This window comes from Poecilia reticulata, linkage group LG4 (genome assembly GCF_000633615.1).
Source record: "Poecilia reticulata strain Guanapo linkage group LG4, Guppy_female_1.0+MT, whole genome shotgun sequence".
NCBI lineage: Eukaryota > Metazoa > Chordata > Actinopteri > Cyprinodontiformes > Poeciliidae > Poecilia > Poecilia reticulata.
This window is the reverse complement of record NC_024334.1, coordinates 6,439,176-6,466,437: the sequence shown is the minus strand read 5'-3', so window position 1 is coordinate 6,466,437 and position 27,262 is coordinate 6,439,176. Positions and strand designations below refer to the sequence as shown.

General features: G+C 37.3%; 4 protein-coding genes across 4 annotated transcripts in view; all 4 read left to right on the top strand.

Annotated features, from left to right (window-relative positions):
- The window catches only part of LOC103463513 (5-hydroxytryptamine receptor 3C-like), a 10,195-nt gene extending 1,202 nt beyond the window's left edge, over positions 1-8,993 (top strand). The window contains exons 2-10 of the mRNA XM_017304251.1: positions 748-891; positions 3,501-3,720; positions 3,973-4,017; positions 4,159-4,265; positions 4,527-4,696; positions 7,022-7,185; positions 7,296-7,506; positions 7,809-7,994; positions 8,719-8,993. Of these exons, the coding sequence (XP_017159740.1) occupies positions 748-891; positions 3,501-3,720; positions 3,973-4,017; positions 4,159-4,265; positions 4,527-4,696; positions 7,022-7,185; positions 7,296-7,506; positions 7,809-7,994; positions 8,719-8,993 (1,522 nt within the window). The remainder of the gene's footprint in view (positions 1-747; positions 892-3,500; positions 3,721-3,972; positions 4,018-4,158; positions 4,266-4,526; positions 4,697-7,021; positions 7,186-7,295; positions 7,507-7,808; positions 7,995-8,718) is intronic.
- Positions 8,994-10,555: 1,562 nt separating this feature from the next.
- On the top strand, positions 10,556-14,212 carry LOC103463514 (5-hydroxytryptamine receptor 3C-like). Its single transcript, XM_017304366.1, has 10 exons — positions 10,556-10,633; positions 10,781-10,829; positions 11,043-11,206; positions 11,305-11,349; positions 11,472-11,578; positions 11,854-12,023; positions 12,945-13,108; positions 13,209-13,419; positions 13,627-13,828; positions 13,944-14,212. Exons 1-10 carry the CDS (start codon positions 10,607-10,609, stop codon positions 14,194-14,196), a joined length of 1,392 nt encoding a protein of 463 aa, XP_017159855.1. The 5' UTR covers positions 10,556-10,606; the 3' UTR covers positions 14,197-14,212.
- Positions 14,213-16,360: 2,148 nt separating this feature from the next.
- LOC103463515 (5-hydroxytryptamine receptor 3A-like) lies at positions 16,361-19,875 on the top strand. The gene is made up of 9 exons (XM_008406896.2): positions 16,361-16,397; positions 16,509-16,672; positions 16,803-16,847; positions 16,947-17,053; positions 17,235-17,404; positions 18,606-18,769; positions 18,863-19,073; positions 19,219-19,404; positions 19,499-19,875. Exons 1-9 carry the CDS (start codon positions 16,361-16,363, stop codon positions 19,786-19,788), a joined length of 1,374 nt encoding a protein of 457 aa, XP_008405118.1. The 3' UTR covers positions 19,789-19,875.
- A 1,915-nt stretch (positions 19,876-21,790) lies between these two features.
- On the top strand, positions 21,791-26,770 carry LOC103463516 (5-hydroxytryptamine receptor 3C-like). Its single transcript, XM_017304238.1, has 8 exons — positions 21,791-21,952; positions 22,268-22,312; positions 22,485-22,591; positions 22,946-23,115; positions 23,510-23,673; positions 24,442-24,652; positions 25,868-26,077; positions 26,172-26,770. The coding sequence occupies exons 1-8, from the start codon at positions 21,896-21,898 to the stop codon at positions 26,453-26,455; spliced, it is 1,248 nt and encodes a 415-aa protein (XP_017159727.1). The 5' UTR covers positions 21,791-21,895; the 3' UTR covers positions 26,456-26,770.
- The last annotated feature ends 492 nt before the right edge of the window (positions 26,771-27,262 follow it).

The following is a 27,262-nucleotide window of genomic DNA, read 5'->3' as shown; positions in this document are numbered from 1 at the left end:
CTCAGTTTTAAATTGAAAGTGTCTGTTAGCATTGATTTAAAAACAAATTCATATGAAATGTGTTTCTTAATATATTAATATATTTAAATATTACTATATATAACATATTAAAACATTTTGTGTAAAGGCATGTGTCAGTGACTTGTCACTGTGGTAAACTGAAGAATAAATAAGCACAGACATAAGAATAAACATTTTTGCCAAGATGAACATTAAAACTGATTTTTAAACATTTGATTTCTATATATTGCTGTAAAAAAATTAACAATTTCAGAAAATATGTAATGCATTGTGTACACAAATAGGTACATTTTTCTGGATTACTGTTAAAGTGACGAAACATGAAAATAAAAAGACGTTGATTTCAAAAATGAAATGGTCACTTTTACTTTTGTCAACAAAATGTGYTCAGGATTTTAGGTAATTATTAGCTTTTACTGCAGGCCCCTTGTTATCTTACTTAACAAGGGGCCTGCAGTTGTGTATTTACATATACATTGTGTATATGTAAATACACAATTTACATATGTAAATTATCCAGATTGTGCAGGAGGAGAAGATGCTTTACCTTAAGTGCATTTCCATATGTAAATTGTGTGTTTAAGAAAAAAATATATTTTACCCTTTTTTTWAAAAAATACATAAACATTTTAAAAGAAAGCTTTTTGAGGCAAAGCTATCAGGGCCCCAAATACTRTTAGAAGATGTATTATCTKTTGGCATTAGAAGATCTATTGTTCTTTCCAGCCTCACCTGCATTATGCAATCTCTGCATCATGCACCKCAGGTGGAGGCCATCAGCATCGGACCACGCCTCATCGTAACCACTCTGCGCCTTCTCCACCCTCGTTCTCACGGCTCCACCAGGCGTCCGCCCGCCACTAGTTTATGGTCCCGGGGGAAAGACATCTCTAATCCTCATCCTAAACATCCTAAACCTAAACTTTTAAAGCTCATCTTAAAACCCATCTATTTTACTTGGCTTTTAACTCCAGCAGGATCTAGTATTAAATTGTATGTTTGTTTGTTTTTAAACTGTTGGAGTTTTTTTTTTTTTTTTTTGTTTGTTTTTTTTAAATTTATTTTAATATTGTTATGCTGTGTTTTAATGTACAGCACTTTGTATCCGCTGTGGTTGTTTTAAAGTGCTTTATAAATAAAGTTGGATTGGATTGGAAACTAAACTCCCTATCCATGTTTATCGCAATTTGCAGTGCTTACATGCGGTGCCTGTCCATAAGATTCTTCAGTTGTCTTTTTGTCTTTGTGAGTTTCTTCAGTTTAAATTAATAAACACTAAGTTTTTATTCCTGCACAAGTCCTCAAAGAAAGTATTGTCATGAGAATTAATTCAAAAAGGACATTTCAGTGATTACAGTCTCCTACACATGGATAATCCAGTCAACCCAGCAAGACCCTCACCTAATTTGTTTGTTAAATCTATTGGTCTGTAATTATTTCATCTATTGGTCTGTAATTATTTCATGCTTTTATGGTGGCACCTGAAATAAAGGAAGTAGAGCCATCTCATTTAGTACCTTGTAAATGCAAAATATTTTTGCAGAATTTACTTTTATCTGATTCACCTCATGCTGAGCTGAAATGTTTCAGTTTGCATTCACATTTATTTTCATATGTGTTGATACTGGCCATTAGAATTTGAAGCAAAAATAAGAAATTGAGTCTACTTGTTTTCCGGTGGTATAGACATTAATAGTGCCAAAGCAGCATCTTCTTCTTTTTTCACATAGTTTGCAAGTTGCAATTGTAAACCTGAGGTATCTTGATACCTCTTGCTATTTTAGCTTGTTTTTCTCTGCAATATCTCTTTGTTGAAGCTTTTTGCATTAGAAAAACTGATATATCAGAAAAAAAGTGCATTAGACAACGGCTGACGAAYTGGAAAAATATTGGTCTTTCAAGTTGACGGTCCTCAGAAAACTGAACAGCAGCTGCAAGCTTTGCCTCTTTGCTTTTACATCCCAKCACTTGAGATCTCGTAACCCACAGAGGTTCTGACCCTTACAATGGAAAGCACCACTTTAAGGCATCATATTTAGAATATTTATTCCATCCAACCATCCATTTTCTTRCACCCTTGTCCCTCAGTGAGGTYRGGAGGGGTGCTGGTGCCTWTCTCCAGCTAGCGTACCGGGCGAGAAACACAAAGACACACAGGACAAACAACCATGCACACACACATTCACACCTAGGGACAATTTGGAGAGGCCAATTAACCTGACAGTCATGGTTTTGGACTRTGGGAGGAAACYGGAGTACCYGGAGAAAACCCATGCATGCACAGGGAGAACATGCAAACTCCATGCAGAAAGACCGGGAATTGAACCCAGAACCTTCCTGCTGCAAGGCAACAGCTCTACCAACTGTGCCACTGTGCAGCCCTGGAATATTTATTAAAGAACAAAATTAATCAATCACATCTAAGTATGGATAGATGATTAACATGTGACATGATATGCAAGATGTTTGTTAARTTAATGAAATGGTGCAGAAAGGTTGCATGTTTGGCCAGAAACCAGACACTTGGCACATTCTGTCTGCTGTTTATTTGCCTATAACCAGCAGCGCTGGTGTCTGACAGCGCTGTGGTCAGTCTTAATGTCATGCGAGTTGAAAACCAAGGGGCATCATGCTAACTGTGGTTTTTGTTTGCGTCGTATGAAAAAACTTTGAGGAAATGAGCTGCTCGTCCTTGAGTTTGATCTCTCCAACATTATTTGTATAGATGACCATCCCCTACCCTGGTTTTACATGAAGTTTCAATTTGTTTTCCTATTCCAAGATAGGGAAGAGGAGAAGAAGCTTCATTCTCCTGACAGCTTCTAAAATTCAACTTTTGCTCTCAGCGTCATGGCGTCAAAGGAAACTGCACTTAAGGTAAAGTATCTTCTCCTCCTGCACAATCTGGATATCACAATCTGTCAGAAAATAACTTTAACATTGATTTACTCTCAGATAGTAAATATTAATCAATGAATCAAATTTTATTTGTATAGCACCTTTCAGCAATGAGGCATTACAAAGTGCTTTAAATCATAAAAACACAAAATTACAAAGTCATAGAACACATAGTGAACAACATTACATTTTGGACATCAGATTAGTGATTGATGTTTCATGATTAGGTTTCAATAGCAACTAACAGCTGAGTTCCTAGATATAAAGGAACTCAGTTTTTTGTAATTTTCTGGAAGGTTGTTTCAGGTTTGTGGTGCATAGAAGCTGAATGCTGCTTCAAATCTCTATTCAATTCTTGTCTCTTTCTTTAGTGGGTTTTCCCATCAGCCACTCTGGTTTTTCTCGTTCTTATTATGCCAGGTGAGTCTTTTAATGACAAGTGTCAAAGTTTGTTTTTCTTTTGTTTTTGTGAAAGCAGTTTAGTATCTGAGACAATCCAAAATTAGTAGTGGCAATTTCAGATGTATTCACATTTTGGAAAATTGAAGATATGCATGTTTGAATGTTCTGTTTTTGTACAGTTGTAATGACTACAACACAGATGTGGCCTCACTTGCCTATGAATTGTCCTCATCAGCTTTGTGCAGCTCATTTAAGGTTAACTGCTCCAAACCAGACCAACCGAGCCTGCTGGCTGCACTGAGCCCTGTCTTTGACCTGAGGGCTATCCGGCCCGTAATGAACCAAACCACACACACAACCATCACCATGTACTTCACTCTTTACGGGATATTAGGAGTGGTATGTTCAGTGTCACATTATTATTACAGATTATTTCTAATATAAAATATAAAGGATTCATTTTACTTWAAAAAAAATGTCAGGCTGAAAGTTAAAACCAAAGTAATTTTATAATGATTGCATCATGAAATATGACATATGTACTCATCAATGTATAGTTTAGTTTTAGTGTGGTTTCATTTTGGTGTCTATTTTCAAAGATGCACAATAAGAAAAAGTCCTATTTCAACAATTTAATGTTTTGTCTTTCAGGATGAAAAGTCCCAGGTCCTCATCACCTACCTCTGGATGCACTTTGTAAGCAGAACAATATCAAAATCATAACCAACCAGCTTGATTTTTATAGTAGTAGATTTAATTTCTTTACTCATTTTATTTGTGTCAGAGATTGCTTGAGCCACTCTGCGTACTGCCATCATCACTCTTTTCTTCTTGCAGTGGTGGACGAATGAGTTTATCAGGTGGGACTCAGTTCAGTGTGGCATGAGCAACATTTCAGTTCCCAAAGAGAAGATCTGGCTTCCAGATATTGTCATCAATGAGTTGAGTTGAGTCTTAATAAGCCATACACTTGTAAGACACCTCTTTGAAAAYGTGATGATTTTCTGAATTTATTTGTATGACTGCATGTGTTTACTCACTCTGTACTATTGGGAAAACGCAATAATATACTGAACTATTTATCTTTTTAATGAAATAGCTCTTTTGAGCAATATTTACACACAAAAAAGCTTAAATCAGTCAGAATTATTGCTTTTTATAAAGATTATAATTATAATTTATATTTGTATGCTTTGCTCTTTTAGCATGGAGGAAAACAAAGCACCGTCTGTTCCATACATATACCTGTTCAGCGATGGGAGGGTACACAACGCTCTTCCACTCAGAGTTGTGAGCTCCTGTAATCTCGACATCTATGCCTTTCCTTTCGACATACAGAACTGCTCCCTAACTTTCAACTCCTACATCTACTATTGTGAGTCACTGCAACAAACTGTTGCATCTTCTATAAAAAATAAAATGGTACATACATTTTTTTTTATTGTGATGCAGTTTTTGTCATTTACAAAATTTCAAAGTGTTTCATGATGGACGTTAGCAATAAGTTCACAACAGGCTGTCACTGCACAGACAACCAACAATTATAGACCACCAAAATTAGCATAATTATGAAGTGGCATGAAAGGTTTTTATTTAACTAGCTAATAAAAATCTGAAAATTATTTTTCTTTAATTACACTACCAACAAAAAAGTCAAACGGGAACATAATATTTTACTTCTGGTGTCTATTCCTTTGATTTTATAATATTAGAAGCGAAAAAGTTACATTTTAGCAGTTGTTAAAGATTTTCATTCCTTCAGCTCTGATGTCTCAAAGACCAGATTGTCATGTTGGATTTAAGTTTCATGACCCACATGCAAGTTCTCACAAGACCGGAGAGCACTGTTCAGTGAAAAGGTTTTTTTATTTTGTAGATTGTTCGTTCAGATTATGTTCCACAGGATAGTAGGGGGTTCTGTTGGAGAGGTTAGTAGGGACCGGAGTCGAGGGATCTTGACGGGTTTGACTTATCGGGCTTACTGTCTTTCGAGTGGYCGTTGCTYGGAGGGGAGGGCTAGGATCCAGGAGATGTTTGGTCTTGGCAGGAGGGATCTTAATGTCCAGGCGCGGTTCTCGGCTTGTTCCTGACAGCTCGCCGTTTCCTGAAAGCAGACACAAAATTACTAGAGTCCTCTCAAAAACATCCAAAGTATGGCTTCAGGGTTGACTCTGACCAACAATTGGGACCAGCGAGCGATGAGTGACTGTTCCTCCGCTTCTTAAAGATCTGCCAGTCAATCATCTGGAATCGGCTGCCGGTGCGTCAGCCTGTCAGAGATCCTCTATAGAAAAGACCACTCACACTGACCCGAATCCTAACACAGATAGATGCCTGATTTGTAAAGGGAAACCTCTCCATATTATCTGACCTGAGCAACGATAGCAAAAGCTCTTCCACCTTTAGATTTATGTGCTGCCCTGACAGCAGGAGTTGAAACATATGAATGCTAAAGTTCAGCTAAGCGATCAGAGTGAGCCAAGTTGTTAGGAGACAAACAAATTATGAAGTCTTAAATTTAACCATAAAATAAAAGGAAAGCCAATGAAGTGATGCTGGAACTGCACTGCAGGGGAGCAACAGGATCTTGCTCCTCTGTTAAAAACTGGATGGGAGCATTTTGAGCCAGCTGGAAGCAAATAAGTGAGAGTATTTTTCTCATCTGGCCTGGGAATGCCTGGGGAAGTCTGGGCCTCCCTGCTGGGGCTGCTTCACCCACAACCTGACCCTGGATAAGCAGAAGATGGATGGAAGGATTAATCTTTGCTAGACTCCTCCACTTTTTAAAGAAGCCACACTTCACTGTCATAAAATGGTAAAGGATCCAAGTAAAGTGAAGGGGTAAACAGGTGAACGACAATAGTCTACTTAAAAAATAAGACAAACCAAAAACTTTCAAAAAGTAAATAAGAAGGATGACTCCAAAATAATACAGCACAAGGGAAACAGGCATGTGGTATGAAAGATAATAACGGGGATCTGCGCAAGAGCTGTGTGAGTGGGAGATTATGCAGGAGAGTTGATTGCTGAACCAGCAGCACATTGATTAGAAATTGTGTGCAACTGTAAGGAAAGGCAAGTAACTGTAACATTTTAAATACACAGACATATTCCAGAGTCCACACAGTATTGTGACAGTCACACCTGAAGTCAGTTGGGTGTTTCATGTGTCTCAAGTCACCTATTTGCTGTGTGACGTATGAATAAATACAGCTTTGAGGGCCATAGATGTTGGACAATTGTTATATCCATCATCTAAATAAATTAAGAGATTGAAGTAAATGCAAGTTTGTCAAGGTTGTCATGTGTCAAGAAGAAAATTATTGTTGAAAGAAAGTCATGAGAAGTCATCTTTGGAGCAATGTATAAAACACAGAAGTCTGTGGAAGAAAGTTCACTGGCCAGATAAATTTGCCACCACATTCGTCAGAATTGTGTTCATACAAAAATCTTCAAAGTATATTTTCACTTCAGAAAAACGCACTACAGTATTCACTGTTGATCTGTCAAATAAACTCCCATGCGGTTACACAGAACTTTGTGATTGTGATAACAAATTGAATCAAAATTTCCTCTAGTAATTATTTCCAATAATAATGTGCTTTTCCATTCTGTCCAAATCGTTTCATATTGTTTAAATGATATTGCTTCTTTTTGTGGGTTTTCACTTATCTCGGTTGTTTGTGTTGTTTGTTCCCAGCGATTGAGCTTAACATTATTCTTGGACGAGACGCAGAATTAATGACCTCATTCTCTAAGGACGTGATGACCACCATGGGTGAATGGGCACTGGTGGACATCACTGCACAGAAAATAGAGAAAAATGACAAGCTGGGTCTATACCCAGACATGCTTACATTTTATGTAAGTTTTTAGCATGTTTAAAAAAAAAAAGAACTGTTAATTGTATTTAAATCTTCAAGTTGTGCAAAAGTATCCACTCTGGTTGAATCCTGATTATGATCTCTCCTCAGATCCGAGTGCGGCGCCGCTCCATCATGTACGTAGTGACCCTGCTGCTGCCCAGCTGCTTCCTCATTACGTTGGACCTCTTCAGCTTCCTGCTGCCTCCTGAGAGCACAGACAGGTCTTCTTTCAAGATGACCATCATCTTCGGCTACACGGTGTTCCTGCTCATCATGAACGACCTGCTGCCCATCACCGGAAACACCATACCTCTGATAAGTGAGTCGGAGTTCAGATAATTACTGCACAGTGCATTGGAGATGTCCTCTAGAGTCCTTGAACTTTTATATGCATCTCTATTTCAACAAATCAAATGTAATTTAAATAACTTTATCTATTTAAGCACAAGTAAAACAAGTATGTTCAGGAAATTCTGGTTAAATTACTTTTGATTCAGCCATATTGAATCAGGAAAAGTTATAAAATTTACAGGATATTTTCAACACTCTTTCTGTTACATATAAAGAGGTCCTGTTATAAATCTTAGCTAAAATGTTGACATCACAGTTTTCTTTTTCTAGATGTGTTCTTCTCTCTTTGCCTGGTCCTGATGGTGGCCAGTCTGCTGGAGACCATCTTCATCACCAACATATTGATCAACTCATCTGACTTCTCTCCCGTCCCTCGATGGATTCAGATTCTTGTTCTGAACTTCCTTGGCTGCCTCGTTTGCATGCCGAGAAGGAGAGAGAAACCAAAGGGTTCAGGTACAGAAGCTGCAGTGGCTGAGGCAAGGCAACGCCATTTTTACGCAGGATAATCCGAACTACCAAGTTGAGCAACAAAATACATGAAAAACACATCACATAAAAGCAAAAACCAGAAGACACAAAAGAAAGAAACATTGACATGGACATAAACAAAAAAACACAAAGACCATTCAGAAATAATGAATCAGTTTTTGGCCTTTATGGATATACTGCAGTAGGTTTAAACAGCCAACAGCTTCTAGAGTATAAAAAATAAATGTTGCCTCCTCTGGTTTAGAGACACAAAGTCAAGATGTTTCTGGTGACCTGAGGGGTCACAACATGGTTCACACCTGACCAGCAACTGTGAGTTTGATTTAGGTCCAAAACCTTTTAGTGCTTTACAGACGATCAACAAGATTTAAGCTCTATCCTTGGACAAACAGAGAAGCAGTGCAATGATCTAAAGCTGGTGTGATGATCTATTTTTCTATATAGTGTTAGTCAAAATTCTGCCAGCTGTTTTTTAGATGCACCTACGTTTAGCCCAATGAAATCTATTTAGAGCTAGACTTTAACTTTGTATTTTCAGGGCCAGATCTATTCTAGTTAGTGACTTAAAAGAGGATAACCTTTGTTCTAGTACATTAAATATAAATAAGAAGGAAAATAAATTAATCAAATGAAGAAAATAATCTTGACTAATTTCATGAAGTTCAGTCTCGTTGCTTCTTACACACAGATCCAGGAACAACAAACAGATTTGATGTAAATCCTCTTGAAACGGGAGGATCAGCTGAGGAAGACGAGGCTCTGACGGAGCTGAAGAGCCTGAGCCGCGTCCTGCAGGCCATCCGCTGTGAGGTGGAGCAGCAGCAGGAAGGGCAGCAGAGCTCTGAGGAATGGAACCAGGTGGGTTTCATCATTGACCGCCTGCTGTTTGGCCTCTACATCGTCTTCATATCAGTSAGCTTCATCACCATCATCATCCTCTGGGTTATCTCCTGCAGTCAGTAGAATAATGCATGTTAGAAGGACCTACTATTACTCAGAAGGTTTTTGCATAATTTTGTCCAGAATGTTGTAAATTTTGGGGAGAATTTTAAACATTGAGATATTTTAGCAATGATGTGATGCAATATATTAAAAAGCTACTCAACTGTTTTGATTAAATAATGTACTATTGTAATAATTGATTTATCGGATCAATATTTTGCTTAATATATTAAATCACCACCTTTAAATGCTATTTAATGCTATTCCTTCATAGAATACATTACATAGAAAGATTGAAAATTATTTGTATTGATATTGATTTTGAATCATGTTTATGTTTCTCTGTTGTTTTATACTACCTGTTTTACATTATGATATGTTTGCCATAGGTGAAGATGACTATTTGCAGTGTAATTTGAAACCAAGATAAATATGATGTGATATGATATGATATGATATGATATGATATGATATGATATGATATGATATGATATGATATGATATGATATGATATGATATGATAAATTCCTGAATACTTTGAATTTATCATATCATAAATTCTGGATTTATGTTACTGAATGTTGACTGCTTAAAGGCGTAAAGTTTAATGAGAACCTGGACATTTTAACCTTGTTGTTCATATATATTGTTTACAATGTATTCATTAGGAATGGAGAAAATCTTTAATGTGAAGTTAAATGTCTAAAACTGATCACACCAGCTTTTGACCCTGAAAACGATTTTTTTTTTTTTTCCTTCAGAATTATGTACTTCTGTTTTTTAGTTCTCTCACTAGAATAAAGTATATTGATGGTGCAACATTATGGAAGATGAACACTAAGACGCGGCAGTGATCTCCAGCTGTTTGAGATATAGACAGTGTTTTTGTTTGTTTGTGTCTGGGAGAAAAGTCAGATCCAAAATACTTTCAATTAAATTTATTTCTGACAAACACAAGAGCGGTATGAGTGGGGTTGAACTAATCTGAAAGTTGACACAAAGTAATCACCTATTGATGAAATATTTTGTCTACTTTGACCTTTTTGGTTTAGACCTCCATGTTTAAAGTGAGACAGTTTTGAAAATATCATTTGAAACTGATTTTTGCATTTACTCAGGTTATGTTTGTCTGATATTGTAAGCTGTTAGCTATTATTTCTTACAAAAGTAATGCATTTGAGCTGCTTTATTGGTTGCAAGTTTTGAGAAAAAAGAGAAAACGCCCGTTCCTCGCATGGTGTTCACCCTGTATTTTCCTATAACCATGAGGTGTGACTGTGACAGCGATGTGGTCGGTCACCACAGTCGCACACTGAGGTGCAACCCGTCTGCCGTGGTTTGTGTTTGTTTCATCTGAAACCAGCTACAAAGAGAGCAGCAACCCTGTTTTGTGTTTTGCTCTCCCACATTATTTGCAGGGGGACGTGTCCTCAACACACTCAAGTCATAGTCATGTTGTGTATTTATGAGCAATCAGAGCCTAAATGTAGCAAGGTGAGTTGCAAAAATACTTCACCGTTCAATAATACTTGATCAGGTTTCAAATTGAGGTTTTAAGTCAATATTTTTTTCTCTTAGGCCTGAAAATATTTAACTGAAAACTGCTAAAAGTGAACTTTTTCACTTCCAATATTATGAAATCCAAGGAATATGCACCAAAGGTAAAGTATCAGCTACCACTAAACAATTTACATGTCAGATATAGTCTGTTTTGTAACAAATCTGTTCATAACTCTTAAAAGCTACTTATTTACCATCAAATAACTCAACAAAAATCGATTGCTCAGTGGATTTTTATTTTATTTTAGTGGCTTCTTCCATCAGCCACTGTGGCAATTCTCATCATCATTCTGCCAGGTGAGCTTTTTATTAACACTATGATTGTTTGTAAAGTTAAGTGACACATAGCAAAATGGAAGTGCAGGTAATAATTGAACTCTATGCTTTCCCATTAAGTTGCATAAAATATTGCACACATTTAACATGGATTAAAACATTTAACATTAATCCTATGAAATTGGGAAGTGCTTATAAGAAGTCTCAGTATTATGTGAAAACCCTGCTCGTCAGCTTTCTGCGGCGCCATTGAGGTGAACTGCTCCCAGCCGGACCAGCCCAGCCTCCTGGCGGCTCTGTCTCCTGCCTTCGACCTGAGCGCCATACGACCCGTCGAGAACCAGCTGACCTACACCAACATCAGCGTGTCCTTCACTCTCTATGGGATATTAGGAGTGGTATGTTGAACTTCAAGCCATTTACAAATAAAATAGGATTTCTTTGATAAAAGAAAGAGTGCACAGTTTAGTTTTTAAATGTTGTCTTTATACTCCAGGATGAAAAGTCCCAACTCCTCATCACTTACATTTGGACCTACTATGTAAGCTGTGAAAACATTCTTTACCATTTCTGTGTTAGTTTTGTTGCTGTTTCTCATTTTTATTCGACTGATTACTTTCTATGCATGAAGTCTGAAAACTAACTGAGATTTTTGTGTTTCAGTGGTGGAAGAATGAGTTCATCAGTTGGGATCCAGTCCAGTGCGGCACCAACAACATTTCTCTTCCCAAGGAAAAGTTTTGGCTGCCAGATATTGTAATCAATGAGTTGTGAGTTGTCAGCAATCAGCACTATACATTTTAAACTATAATGTTACAAAAGATTTATTGACAAAAAGATACATTTTTGACCTTTAAACCACACGTGTTCAAGCTGAACTTTTGATTAGTTTAAATGTCCTTTTAATTTTTCTCAACTACAACATTGACATCATATCTCTGTACATTTTTATTTTCTTCTGACAGTATTTTCAACCAAATAAGTTAAGACACTTTTCAATATGTATTTTCTTAAACTTGTCATGTTCTGATTTTTGCTCTGTCAGCATGGAGGAGAACAAAGCACCATCAGTCCCATATCTTTACCTGTATAGTGATGGTAAAATTAAGGATACGTTTCCTGTCAGAGTTGTGAGCTCCTGCAACCTGAATATCTACACTTTCCCCTTCGACATACAGAACTGCTCCCTGACTTTCAACTCCTATGTGTATTATGGTGAGTCTCTCCTTTTAAGTCGTATTTACTTTTGAGTCTCAAGTATATTTAGCTCAGATAAAATCATTGATCTATCTGGAAGTTCAGTTGCAACACAATCATTCACAAAAAGGTTTAAAATCGAAAAATATATTTTAAAAAGGCGGCACTGAAACTCCAATACCACACAATAGACCGACACCAGCTGCTGGAGCTGAGTGAAGCAGAGAGAGTCTCATGAATGAAGCACAGAGTACGATCCCCACTGTGAGCATCAGAGAAACCAACAAGCTAAAATACAATGCAGACACAACGGTCCTTGAGATGCTTGGTAATAACAGCAGTAATTGCAACCTGAAGAGGTCACTTCACTACTGTAAGGAAGTAAGGCAGATAAAAACAAATACATGCCACACTTTCACAGTTCTAAGCATTGCAAAAAAAAAAATCAATGTTTAAGGATTGGAAAAGTGAAAGGTTTGAATGTAAATTCTTAAAGGGGGGAGCGTCATGTATTTTTCAGGCACATGGCTCCTTTTTATAGCGCCAGCAAGTAAACTGTATTACCTATAGTTATTTTCAAAAAGCATAACTTAAAAGATATTTGGCTTCACAATTTGATGTGTTGAAATTGACCTTTGTCTCTTAAAGCAGATTCTTTTCTTTCCAACACTACGCCTTCAGCAAGCCTTCACAACAATGTTCATCCATTATGCCGTTCACAACCGTTCTCTGCAGCGTTGCACTGAGAAGTAGTCCCTTTGATGAGCTTAGCAGATGAGCAGTTCCACCAGGAGTTTGCCAATTGATAATCTTGTCTCCAGCAATTTTTATATGCTTTATACTGAAACAAATTTTTGACATAAATATATTTAATCTGTGCAAGAGATCACCATAGTGGGGTTGTTCTTAAACCTATTGTTTTTCCTTTTCTGTCTCCAGCTCTAGAGATCAGAGTTTTCCTCGGGCGAGACGCGAAAACAATCACAAAGCTCTCGAAGAATGCGATGACCACCATGGGTGAATGGGAGCTGGTGGACATCACCGCAAAGAAACTAGTGAATGATGATGAGTCGGGTCTTTATACAGACATGCTTGCATTTTATGTAAGTTGATGCAAAAAGGTGCAAAGTATCACATTTAATGACAATCATCCAAATCTAAATCTTTAAGTTATGCAAAATCCTGAGCATTTTTTCTGTCCAGATCCGAGTGCGGCGCCGTGCCACCATGTACGTGGTGAATCTGCTGCTGCCCAGCTGCTTCCTCATCAGTTTGGACCTCTTCAGCTTCCTGCTGCCTCCTGAGAGCACAGACAGGTCCTCCTTCAAGATGACCCTCATCCTGGGCTACACCGTCTTCCTGCTCATCATGAACGACCTGCTGCCAATCACCGGAAACACCATACCTCTGATAAGTCAGTTGGAGCTTCAGGGAACATTGATAGTTGTGGTTGCTGACTGTAGGATTTTATTTTTTTACTTTTATTGGAAAGGTTTATCTTTATTCTTACATCAACATGTTGTTCCTTTTTGTTATTAAGTTAACTTCTAATCTAATGCCACCCTTTAATTCTGACACTTCAAACTTTCCTTTCCTGCATCCTCTGCTCTCTTTCCAACAGATGTCTTCTTCTCTCTCTGCCTGGCTCTGATGGTGGCCAGTCTGCTGGAGACCATCCTYGTCACCAACCTGCTGAGCAACTCGCCTGACTTCTCTCCCGTCCCTCGATGGATTCGGATTCTCGTTCTGAATTTTCTCGGCTGTCTCGTTTGCATGCCGAGAAAAACTGAGAAGCCAAAAAATTCTGGTATGCAGTTAACATTAAATAATAAAAATCAAATGAGAAATGAAATAAATGCAATCAGTAATTGGTAAGTGTCATCTCTGTTTCCTGAAAATAGAAAAGAGGAAGATGTCGGTGGTTGCAAAAATGAAATCCGATGAAGGTCCTCCAGTAACAGGAGGATCAGCTGAGGAAGACGAGGCTCTGACGGAGCTGAAGAGCCTGAGCCGCGTCCTGCAGGCCATCCGCTGTGAGGTGGAGCAGCAGCAGGAAGGGCAGCAGAGCTCTGAGGAATGGAACCAGGTGGGTTTCATCATTGACCGCCTGCTGTTTGGCCTCTACATCGTCTTCATATCAGTCAGCTTCATCACCATCATTATTGTCTGGATTAACTCATACAACCAGTAGACCGCTGCATGTTGGATCTGCATTTATTCAGAAAGTGCTTGCAGAATTTTGTAATTTCTTTTAAAACAACCTTGATTTATTTTAGCAACAATGTTTATGCTATGTATATGTATGCAATTGTTTAGAAATGACAGTTCATATTAGTTCGTTGGGCTTTAACTGCATTTATGTAACTCTGTTCTTACAATTTAGTTTTTTTTCAAATTAAACACATTATATAAGTTTTATGTGTTTAAAATAAAAAAAAATGTTCATGTTTAAATGGAGGAAAAGTTTTCCTCAAAAATAAAAAATACCGTACTTGAAAAGTGTCCAAAATCTGTTTATTTTATTGTATTCCCACTGTCTACTATGTATAGAGATGTTTTATTCAAAATTAAACATCTAAGTAAAAAATCCTGTTAATTGTTGTTAAGTGTTGACAAATAATTAATAAATATCCCATCAAGTAAATAAATGTCCTAATAAAACCAAATAAAGTTGAAGAAAAGTGATCTGTTCTGGAAAGCTTCTTTTGTCAATCAAATTCTATTTATTTATTTGTTTGTTTATCATAATGGTGTTATATTTTATAAAGATACTTGATACGACAATCGTGGGAAAAATGAAGCTTCTCTGCCTGATCCCTGTGGTTCTTCTAACACAAGCTTGATTGGCAGCGCTAAGACCCGCCTCTGGCTCAGTTTGAATATTTCTGACCGAGTGATGTAATTATGCAGATTGCAGTTGGACTACAGGGAGGAGGCAGAGGAGCTTGATTTTTTATTTATTTATTTATTTTCAGATTATATCTGCCTCATGCTATACATATTACTGAATGACTATTAATGCATATTTTCTACTTGTTGGTGCTGCAATATTCCAGGTTGACAAACATCTAATGGGCTCAACGTGGGAAATATTTGTTCAGTTTCTCTTGATTGAAGCGTCACTTTTAAACTGAGGATCTTAGTGCACTTTTACACACCTAGTTGTATAGATTTATAAAATAAAACCGGTGAATTTTTGGTCAGCAAGTGCTTTCAGTGGAACAAATAAATCCTCAAATATTGTGCATAGAGATGGGAATATTTAGCTTCTGATCATAAAACTTCCAAAGAGGCTTAATGACAGGAGAAACAGCCTCACCATCTTTATGTTTCTTTTTAAAATACATCTTAGAAGAACTTCTAATAATAACAGTTTATTTTATCAATTTTGCCAATACTTCTCCTTCCTCCTGAAAAACAATTCCATGTTGAACAGGAATTTGATAAATGATTATTTCAAACAAATATCTTGTGTAACATGTAAAAAAGCTTTGGTGAGAAACCAGACAACATCTGCTTCTCGTCTGGACTGCACCGTTTATTTGCCTACAGCCATCAGGTGTGACAGTGACAGCGCCGCGGTCAGTCTTCACCACATGTGAGTCGCACAGCGAGGTTCACCGTGTCAACTGTGGTTTGTGTTTGTTTCATGTGGAACCACCTGCAAAGAAAGCAGCTGCCCTGCTCCGTGTTTCAGCTTTCCCACGTTATTTGCAGGAGGATTTATCACACCTGGTGTTGTGTATATCTGAGCAGTCAGACGCTGAATCTAGTTCGTTAAGCATTAGAGAGCCACGAGGAAGTATACCGTAGCAGATTTTTTGTTTTTAAACTGAGGTTCAAAGATTTCTATTTTACTTAGAAATAAAGGACCAAAGAAGCAAAATTAAAACTTATTCACCCTCAATGTTATGGCATTAAAGAAAACAACGCCAAAGGTAAAGCATGAACTCTATCAGCATTTGAACCCAGACACTTTATTTTTCTTATTAGAAATAGTAGAAGGACTGATATTTACTGCAAATGCATTTTTAAATAGCCTGTTAAAAAATATTCAAACCTTCCTCAATAATAAGTAGATTTTTTAACTGTCATTAAAACAGTCAGACCTTTCTCTGTTAAGCAGCATTTTGAATTTTTCTTCAGACTTTCAATCTGTGATGTTGAGCTTCAAGTCTGCAAATTTCAACTCCAGACTCTGCACCACCTCAAAATCAATTCACAACCAAAACGTTCCTCAATTTGCTTTAGATTTTCTTCTGCCGGGCTAATGAATTGCAACGTCACACAATTTAACAAAAATCTAGAGATGAACTGACTTTTTATTTTATTTTCAGCTGCTTCTTCCATCCACAATGAACACTGTGGTAATTCTCCTCCTCCTTCTGCCAGGTGAACGTTTAAAAATAGTTAATGAAAAGTCATTATTAAATATTATTAGTAGATTGTTTGCACAGTTCAAAGGTTTAAGCCTCATTGTTGCTAATAAACTCTGCTCGTCAGCTTTCTGCGACGCCATTGAGGTGAACTGCTCCCAGCCGGACCAGCCCAGCCTCCTGGCGGCTCTGTCTCCTGCCTTCGACCTGAACGCCATACGACCCGTCGAGAACCAGCTGACCTACACCAACATCAGCGTCTACTTCACTCTCTACGGGATATTAGGAGTGGTATGTTGAACTTCAAGCCATTTACAAATAAAGTATGATTTCTTTGATAAAATAAAGAGTGTACCGTTTAAATGTTTATTAAATGTCAATTTTGTTAAGATTAGAGCTGAGTGTCACATTCGTATTCCAGGATGAAAAGTCCCAACTCCTCATCACTTACATTTGGCTGAACTATGTAAGCTGTGAAAACATTTGTTGCCGTTTCTCATTTTTATTCGACTGATTACTTTCTATGCATACAGTTTAAAAGCTAACTCAGATTTTTGTGTTTCAGTGGTGGAAGAACGAGTACATCAGTTGGGATGCAGTCCAGTGTGGCACCGACAAGATTTCTCTTCCCAAGGAAAAGTTTTGGCTTCCGGATATTGTAATCAATGAATTGTGAGTTCAGTTTCAGCACTTTAAATTTTGAACAATAATGTTGCAAAATAGGTTTGTTAAAGGCACAGGGTGACGAAAAGATACTTTTTTTGCAATTTAGTGTATTTTGCGCAACTTTAAAGGCTTTGAATTCAATATGTATTTTCCTAAACGTGTCATGTTCTGATTTTTGCTCTGTCAGCATGGAGGAGAACAAAGCACCATCAGTCCCATATCTTTACCTGTTTAATGATGGTAAAATTAAGGATGCGTTTCCTGTCAGAGTTGTGAGCTCCTGCAACCTGAATATCTACACTTTCCCCTTCGACATACAGAACTGCTCCCTGACTTTCAACTCCTACATCTACTACGGTGAGTCTCTCTCTTCAAGACTTTCTTTAAGTTGAAGGTGAAACTCATAAAAGGTTTTAATGTATCTCGCTGGGATCACCTGTTGTGCTGTAATCAGGATGTAAACTATAATCAGAACCTTCAAAGGGCAAAACATTTTTATGTCAAACTGTGTCCAGGCTGCTGGCTGATGACAGTCTCTAGTCATTTAGTCCAATTGAGATGCTGAGGCATAATTACTACTATTTTATGTAAGAAATCAACTTGTTCAAAAAGTTGTGTTAAAGGCAAGAACACAAGTTTCAATTCATAACTCAGTGAATCGTGAGTCTCTAGAGGGAAATTGGTATTATATTTAATGCATCTATTGACTTTTAATAACATATTTATACTTGCCTGTGACCTACCAAAGTCAATGACTGGGCGATAATTCGAAACAAAAATGATATATATTAAATATCTTTAGTCAAAATTGTCGGCCCTCATACTTAGTCCCAAAAGCTTGGGTAAAACTTTTTGAAGTATGTTTTTCAATCTTGTATCTAATCAGTAAATGGGACAATGAAGTTTTTAACAGAACCTACACCTTGTACAGTACAACGTTCCTCTTACAATGCACTACTACATGGTACAAAGGACATTGGAAGCAGGATTTTTACAAACGCATGTCAAAGTTGCATGGGAGCTTAACATAATTGTCTAACTGTTGTTTTCCGTTTCAGATATCCGTCAAGGAAATGTGTTGTGAACTCTTCCCTTCACCATGAATTGTTTTTCTTGTTAAATCTGAGATTATTCAGCAATTGTCTGTAGTATAAATGTGTACATCTATTGAGCTCACCCATCTTTTCTGCATTAACATTAAATAGTACATTGTGAAGGACATAACTCAAAGTGATCATTTGTCAAAACAGTCCATGTGACAGTTACGTATCTCATTTCAAAACTAATAGAAAGGTTTTGACTGGTTTTGCTAGTCTCTGGAAACACCAAATTATTTTTTTTAAATGTTGCATAATTTTTGTAGGTTTTCCATAACTGAAAAATGATTAGATGTGGATAATAACTGTAGAGGAAGAAATTCTGTTAATATCAGGGAAATCAATGTTTGGCTTCTTTTTTCCTGTTATTCTTAAATATTTTTGACCTATGAAATCGATGACCATGTGTTAGCAGGGTGGAGCTTTTATTAAACGTAATGTGCGTCCTTTTTGTTCTCCAGCGACTGAGATCAGAGTTTTTCTCGACCGTGAAGCAGATATGATCACAGAGTTCTCCAAAGAGGTGATGACCACCAGGGGTGAATGGGAGCTGATGGACATCACCGCAAAGAAACTAGTGAATGATGATGAGTCGGGTCTATATGTAGACATGCTTGCATTTTATGTAAGTCGATAGTATGTTTTCAAATGATTATATATCGTCGAATTATATATCATAGTAAGCGGCCTTCCGGTTTTAATCCTGTTCTCTGTCCAGATCCGAGTGCGGCGCCGTGCCACCATGTACGTGGTGAATCTGCTGCTGCCCAGCTGCTTCCTCATCACAGTGGACCTCTTCAGCTTCCTGCTGCCTCCTGAGAGCACAGACAGGTCCTCCTTCAAGATGACCCTCATCCTGGGCTACACCGTCTTCCTGCTCATCATGAACGACCTGCTGCCAGTCACTGGAAACACCATACCTCTGATAAGTCAGTCGGAGCTTCAGGGAACATTGATAGTTGTGCACATCTGGTCGTTAAAGTGCTAAGACAATCTATCTTTTCGATAATRATTCTAATAAACCAAAACTGTTCAAACTTTCCTTTCCTGCATCCTCTGCTCTCTTCCCAACAGATGTCTTCTTCTCTCTCTGCCTGGCTCTGATGGTGGCCAGTCTGCTGGAGACCATCCTCGTCACCAACCTGCTGAGCAACTCGCCTGACTTCTCTCCCGTCCCTCGATGGATTCGGATTCTCGTTCTGAATTTTCTCGGCTGTCTCGTTTGCATGCCGAGAAAAACGGAAAAGCCAAAAAATTCTGGTATGCAGTTAACATTAAATAATAAAAATCAAATGAGAAATGAAATAAATGCAATCAGTAATTGGTAAGTGTCATCTCTGTTTCCTGAAAATAGAAAAGAGGAAGATGTCGGTGGTTGCAAAAATGAAATCCGATGAAGGTCCTCCAGTAACAGGAGGATCAGCTGAGGAAGACGAGGCCGTGACGGAGCTGAAGAGCCTGAGCCGCGTCCTGCAGGCCATCCGCTGTGAGGTGGAGCAGCAGCAGGAAGGGCAGCAGAGCTCTGAGGAATGGAACCAGGTGGGTTTCATCATTGACCGCCTGCTGTTTGGCCTCTACATCGTCTTCATATCAGTCAGCTTCATCACCATCATTATTGTCTGGATTAACTCATACAACCAGTAGACCGCTGCATGTTGGAGACCTGCATTTATTCAGAAAGTGCTTGCAGAATTTTTACCACAATATTGTAATTCTTTTAGAGAATTTTAAACTGTGAATTATTTTAGCAAGAATGTTAGTGCCATATACTTAAAAAAAACTGCAACTGTTTAGAAAGATAATGTACTCACTGATTTATGGGGCTTTAAAATCTCTATTTTATTTATCACTTATTTAATATTCATTATAGATGATTACAACGCAACGTCTCATGTAACATTGTGGAATTTTAAATGGAGGAAAGGTTTTCTGCAAAATAAAATTTACTTGAAAAATGTCTAACAGCCTTTCATTGAATTTTCTTTCCAATACTTTGTTTTATTTACAACTCCATTATTTTAACTTGCAGAGGTTTTTAGTGTGAAATATATAGAAGTCAAAGTTTCACCAAACACATTTAGTGACGTTGAATGAGACACTGCAGCTGCATTTTAAGGCTATAGGTTTCTCCAAAGAAAAATAAAGCCCAATTTCAACTCTGTCAGAGTTTAAGTAAGCTTAAATGTGAGTGTGAAAAATTATTTTGCTTCTAAATCTGGGTTTCAGTAATCATGTGATCAATGGAAATTACATTGTTCAATTATGTTAAAATTGAACATAATGTTGAAAATAATCCCAGTCCCACCAAATCTGATAATTTTGTGTTTTACATTTTTAGCCTCCAGGTTTTAAATGGCTTTGAATTAAAAGCTCATCCAGATCAAATATTATTTTTTTTGTTTTCCTGACGTTACGTTGGGTTAAAACTCCTAAAAAAAAAAACTGTGTAATTGAAAGGTTTTTCAAAACAAAGCGCAAATAATTTTCCACTGAAAAATAAATGCTTTTTTTTTTTTTTTTGCTTTTTACTTTTTATAAATAAGGCCTTTGAATCCCATGCACAAATCTAACAGGACAGCCCTCACCACTTACACATCACTCAGTCTAACAACTACTGCTGACCCAGTGTTAATGTTTTTAGAGCTGCCCGCTGAAAGTCAAGCCTTCTAAGCAACTATTCATCCTCATCTCTCTGCTGACTCTGGGTAAGTACAGGACTTATTTCTTTTGACCTAGTTGAGTTTATGCTCTCGCAGTTCTGTTTATAAATAGGGAAACTACACTTTGAGTAAAAAATCAGCTCTATCAGGATATAATAAAACTAACCATCTTTTCACCAGGTTATGAATTATTTCAACCATGAACATCCAAAAACATATTCTACACTGTATGTTAAAATAGAAGTAAAAACATAAATACTGTGTGGAAAAAAACTAAGCACATCTCATAATGCAATGGCTTGTAGAATTGTTTATTACTTTAAAAATGAAGATCAATCTCTAGTGTCATTTCAGATGAGTTTGTGGCCCCCTGATACAGCATTATGCCTGTATGACCCACATAGAACTGGTTCTTTTACATGTTAATATATTAACTCGGATAAGGAGAGCTAGATTTTACTCCAGTCGCTTGTTTAAAAAAAAGCCTCTAGAGGAGTCTGAAAAGTCTCTAAATATTGGGACAAAGTCATTAAGTTGGCAACAGATCTTCTCTCATCCCGACTACGTCCCTGCTCATTCCCACACTTGATCACTGCTGATGTTTTTCCATCGTTTTACACATTCGTATGACCCAGACAAGCGAACCGCTGAACTTCTGCTCTTGTAAAAGAGGTCACACTAATTATTGCTCAACTAGTGAAATGATTTACTCAAAAACTCCTGACTTACCTTCTTATTTTGTATTTAAACACCAAGGATGTATTTAGCTTTCTACTCAAATTTGTATTTTTGGCTTCATCTTTGTTTTATAAACAATCACAGTCGGGAATGTGTACATCTAGGGTGACTGTAAAAGCTCTATTACGCCCTGAAACTCTTCATAAAACTCACACAAAAATCCAGACAGGAAATAGCTTCCCTATTGAAGAAGATGTGTGTTACTGACCCATTAAAATATTAGATTTTCTTTTTCGTCGTTTGCAGCCCCGTTCAACTGCGCCGTTCTGAACTGCTCCCAGCCGACTCCAGCTTCACTGCTGAGCTCCCTAAAGCCAGTGTTTGACCTGAACGCCATTCGACCTGTAATAAATATGTCGGTCCCAACCCAAGTTAAGATTTCCTTCACTCTCTTCGGCATTTTGGGAGTGGTAAGAACAACTTTTTCTATTTTGTCACCCTTACAAGATTTAAGATGTTTCTTAAAAGTACAGAAAGTAACTTTTTTTTTTACATATTTGTGTATGTATGGTTGTTTCTGACTGAGCGGTGTATTTTTGCAGTCAGCAATAGGACCGCAGAGAGGAGGCATCAGAGCTTATTTACCTGTCTTGTGTTGTAACGTCTAAACATACAGTTAGTTTTAACAAATATGTAAAAAAAAAAAAAAAAAAAAAAAAGATTTTGTAAAAGTTACCAACTGCTGCTTTAAAAAAATTATATGAAAAGTTTACTTTTCTTTTCAGGATGAGAAGTCCCAGGTACTGACAACTTTCATTTGGGAAACCTTAGTAAGTGTTTTTGTTAAAATCACTTTCATAAGTAATCTGTCAGTGATTCTAACTTACGATATTTAGAGAGCCAAACCTTTTGATCACACAATCTATCAACGTAAAGTACAAAGCTTTGTTGGTGCTGAGGTAAATTCTGGTAGTTACATTTAAAACGTAATTATGTGTACAGCAATGGAAAAACGAATTTACCATTTGGGACCAAGAGAAATGTGGTGTTGAATGGATTGCAGTTGCACGAGACCGGCTCTGGGTGCCAGATATTGTCATCAACGAGTTGTAAGTTTTTCTTTGGATGTAGATGAATAACTTGGGGCATAAAGAGCTCAAGGTGACACAGGTGATTACCTTAAGTTACCTTACATTATATATATATATATATATATATATATATTACACTTCACTATTATTACCTACCTTGTGTGTCTTTGTTGCATACATTTTGTCGTTTTGATGTAAGAACAATGTAAAAGGCATGAATGTTTTCAAAAGCCCTCGTCATTATTGCCTCAGGAAACATCAGGCTGCTGACATTTTCCATTCTAATTGGAGTATTCTTGTTAGTCATTGAAATTCAACCAGGTGGAAATAAGATATGTGCTGTATTTAATATCTGTGTCTGATTTTCTGCAGCATGGAGAAGAACTTGGCACCAAGCGTCCCGTACACCTACCTGCATTCCAGTGGTCTCGTTTATGATAGCTTGCCTGTCAGAGTCGTGAGCTCCTGCAGTCTCAACATCTACCTGTTTCCATTTGATATTCAAAAATGCACTTTCACTTTCAATTCCTACATACACCTCAGTAAGTACAAACTATGTTGACTATAAAGATGGGTGGGTTTCATTATCATTATTATTTAAAGGGATTAGGTGCATCTAAGCTAACGTAAAAATATATATATATATATTGAAAGGGTTAATAGAGGAACGTAGTTGTGATGGCTTCCTGAAAGAGGAGTGTTGGAAAGAGCAGACGTTTTTAAAGAGACAGAGGCCCAATTTCAAGGCTTTAAATTATGAAGTCATGTTTGATATATTACAGTATTTTTATAATAACTGAAGGTGACAGTTATTTGATTGTGTTATAAAATGGTACATATTTGCCAAGGAAATACATAATACCTTCCCTTTAGAAAATACTCTCCATTTGCTGAGCATCTTGATCTGGTCCAACATTCATTTTATTGTCCTTACAGGTGATGCTATACAACTTGAACTTGATGGCACAGACCAGGGCATATTTCAGGCATCGATAAACGAAATGGCAACGATGGGTGAATGGCAGCTAGTTGGAATGAAATCAGAGAAGGTGGCAGTACCAATCTTAGAGGGGTCCACTTATGATGAGCTTCGCTTCTTTGTAAGAAACTGATGCAGTTATGTCATGTTTGATGTTAACTAATTATAAACTAAGTGGGAAACATCAGTACATTCACAGAAAACACAAATTCTTGACCAAGTGAATTAGTTTAATCCATCAATAAAAAAGAGATGCTAAAAAAATACAATTTTGCATTTGCATTCAAATTGCATTTACAGTATTAATTAAAATTAATGCTGTAAACATATATATTTACAGTATTTAAATACGCAAAAAAAATGTACACAAAATTTTTTTCCATGCACAATGTCTGCATAAATTCTGTGTGGAAATTGACACAAAATCAACAGATCCCCGTATTTTTTTAACACCAATGCATAATTATGYGTTTTTTGCCAATTTTTTTTTAAATGTTCAAAAATATTGGGTTTAACTCCCATCAGCAGGTGGAAGTCTTTCATTCTTCTCCTCCACTGCTGCCTCAGCCTTACTTGAGGTCAAATTATAGTCCGCGATTGATATAACAACAAAAAGTCACATTCAGCGTCCCACATAAGCCACATAAGCAAAAGTCCTTGCAAATATTTCTAAAGTAGCACCACAAAACTAATGATTTTGAATGCGGAAAATCACAAAAATAATTGCAAAATCCTGGAGGAACTGATTAGATTAAAAATGTTACTTTTCACCACAAAGTCATTTCCACTGTTTTACTGATTATGATTTTTTTGTGCTCTTTCTATTGACATTAAAGTTTTGCATCTGTCTGGGATTTACTGTCTACTTGCATGCATTGTTCTGCTGCAGGTCTCTGTTCGGCGCCAGTCTACCATGTATGTGGTGAACCTCCTGATCCCCAGCTGTTTCCTCATCACTGTAGATCTCTTCAGCTTCATCCTGCCCATCCAGAGCATTGACCGGTCCTTGTTCAAGATGACCCTCGTCCTGGGCTACACCGTCTTCCTGCTTAGCACCAACGACCTGCTCCCTAACACTGGAAACACCATCCCTCTCATCAGTCAGTTCTCAGAAGCTCTGCTGACTTATTTTTCTGCATGTGAAGAATGTATCTGGTCGTTAATGCAAAGTTAAGGCAATATGATAAACACATATATTGCAGGGGTTAAAGTGTTGAAAGTTTAGGCTGCAGATATTTCAGAACATAAAATGAAACCCGAGATATCTCTCTTAAAATCCACAGAAACAGAAAAATCATGCATAGATTGAGAAAAACATCTTCTTGTAAAATGGGAATGCTTTCATGACCCAAGCACAGTTAACAAATCTGTATTTGCACAACTGGACGAACACCATTTTTAGAACAATGTCAGTCTGGTCGTTTTGCTGGGCATAAAATGCTTCTGTAGCTTTTTGCAGAGCAACACTTGGAAGCATGTGTGCAAAAAAAAACTCCAAATTTTCTTATCTACGTAATTATCACAAATATAACATGTCAGCCTTTTACGTGAGTGAGGTGATTGGCTTCAAGGTTCAATGTCTTATTTTAAAGCAAAATCTGTTAAATAAATTAGATTTGTGTAAATCCAATTTTTTTTTTGGCTGTTGTAAAAACTTTACAATCCTAAAACTGATGACCATCACCCATTCAGGAAGACATCCTCCCTTTACTAGATAACACTCCTGCATTGTCATTTTCATCACTACATGCTCCAGTGCATATAGCTTGATAACCAGCAAAGCCAATTCCAAAAAAATCTTCTATGAGCATCACAACTTTGCCATGTAAATCATGCATGCTACAACTTTAAATAATTGGTTTATCAAGACAATTATAAACCATGCAGATGGTCTCTCTACACTAATGTAGGTTCAATCACTTCTGCATGCTGAATGCTTGAAGTGGCTCCAGCTGACACCAGCCCAACTTAATGTCAGATTATTTCAGCTAATATTTTCATTAAATTTGAGGCAYAGATAGAGCATGAAATACATCAAAATAAAGACTAGCTAGCGTACTCATGAGCTTTATAAGCCTTTGTAACATACATTGTCAAAACAGAGTGAGATCAGCTTAATAAATAGTTACATAATATAAGCACAAGGCACCATTTCCAGTTTTACTTTTTATGCAAAATGATGGAATCAAAATAAAGTGCAAGTATCTATTAATAGACAAAGCTAAAGTCAGAATGTATATCTCAAAAAATTACATTTTTGTTTTTCCTGTAAAACAACTACAAAGTGTTAGAGCTTTTTCTGGTCACTGTTCCAGATGTGTTCCTGTCTCTCTGTCTGACTATGATGGTCACCAGTCTGATGGAGACCATCTTCATCACCAATCTTCTGCGGGGCTCGGCTCACTACACTGCAMCTCCTCGTTGGATGAAGGCGTTTGTTCTTCGCTTCTTGGGTCGACTTGTGGGGCTTCCACCAAAGCCTGAGCCCCAAGAAGACCTGGTGTTTAAGAATCCTGATACACAAGGTCGGCCACAGACCCAAAATAAGGTTTTAATCTCCAACATGATCCATTTTGCTCATTTTGAATTGATAATGATAATTTGCTTTCTCTGGGGCAGAAATGGCACACGTCCCCACAGAGTCCAAAGAGAATGAAACGACAGAGAGAAAGGCGACGCTAAAGGAGGCCGAGACCCTCCAGGTTCTGAAGAACCTGAGCAGGGATCTCCAGGCCATCCACCGCCACGTTGTCCAGCAGCTGAAGGGAAGTCTCAGCTCAGAGGACTGGATCCAGATCGGCCTCGTCATCGACCGCTTGCTGTTCATCTTTTACATCTTCTTCATGTCAGTCAGCTTCGTTTCCATCATCATTATCTGGGTTGCCTCATATTACGCTGCATAACTTCCAGTTTGTTTTACTGCAGTTCTATTTAGAATTTAATGTGTTCTATTAAATCACAGATGCTATTTACTTTAGAATATAATTAGTTCAAGTTAAAATCAAATCAATCGTTGACTTTCATGACCCAGCTGCCATCTTCTGTTTCTAGCTACTTCAAACATATGAATATCCTTGTTATCAAATATTTTTCTTATGATATATTTTCATGGCATGCTCTATCGCTGCATCAGATTAGATTGTGTGAAACTGAATTGAATTATATACATTAAAAAACATTAAATTCAAGTTGTAGTTTACTTATCACTTTTAGATTATAACGTTACCTGAACATTTGTTGATCCTCTTGAACGTAACCATAAAGGATGGTATGTAAGTAATCAAATTGTAAAGTTAGGCCACCATTGTTTCCGTTTTTGCCTTCTGTGGCTAATTACTCTCACTGTGGTTTTTCTGGAGTCCCAAAGTTTTAGAAATGACTTTGTAACACTTTCCAGACTAATAGACCTCAATCTCTTTCTTTCTCATATGTTTCTAAATTTATTTGGCTCTCAGCATGATGTCTAGCTTTTTGGTGTACTTCACTTTTTCTCCCAGCTCCTGTTTAAGTGATATCTTGATTGAGAACAGGTGTGGCAGTAATCAGGTCTAGAGACGTTGAACTCAGGTGTGATAAACCAGAGTTATGATTTAACAAGGGGAAACATTTTTTCACAAAGAGCCATGAGGGTTTGGGTCGTTTACCCCTATTAATAAACTGCATTTTGTTTTTATTTGAGGGAACCTACATCCTTGAGACCTAATTAAAAT

What these genes read in the sequence shown, in the direction of transcription:
- LOC103463515 (XM_008406896.2), top strand. Translation starts at nt 16,361, where the DNA reads ATGAACACTGTGGTAATTCTCCTCCTCCTTCTGCCAG. An exon ending in CAACTCCTACATCTACTACG is followed by an intron (nt 17,405 to 18,605) that starts GTGAGTCTCTCT and finishes TTTGTTCTCCAG; the next exon opens with CGACTGAGATCAGAGTTTTT. An exon ending in AAACACCATACCTCTGATAA is followed by an intron (nt 19,074 to 19,218) that starts GTCAGTCGGAGC and finishes TCTTCCCAACAG; the next exon opens with ATGTCTTCTTCTCTCTCTGC.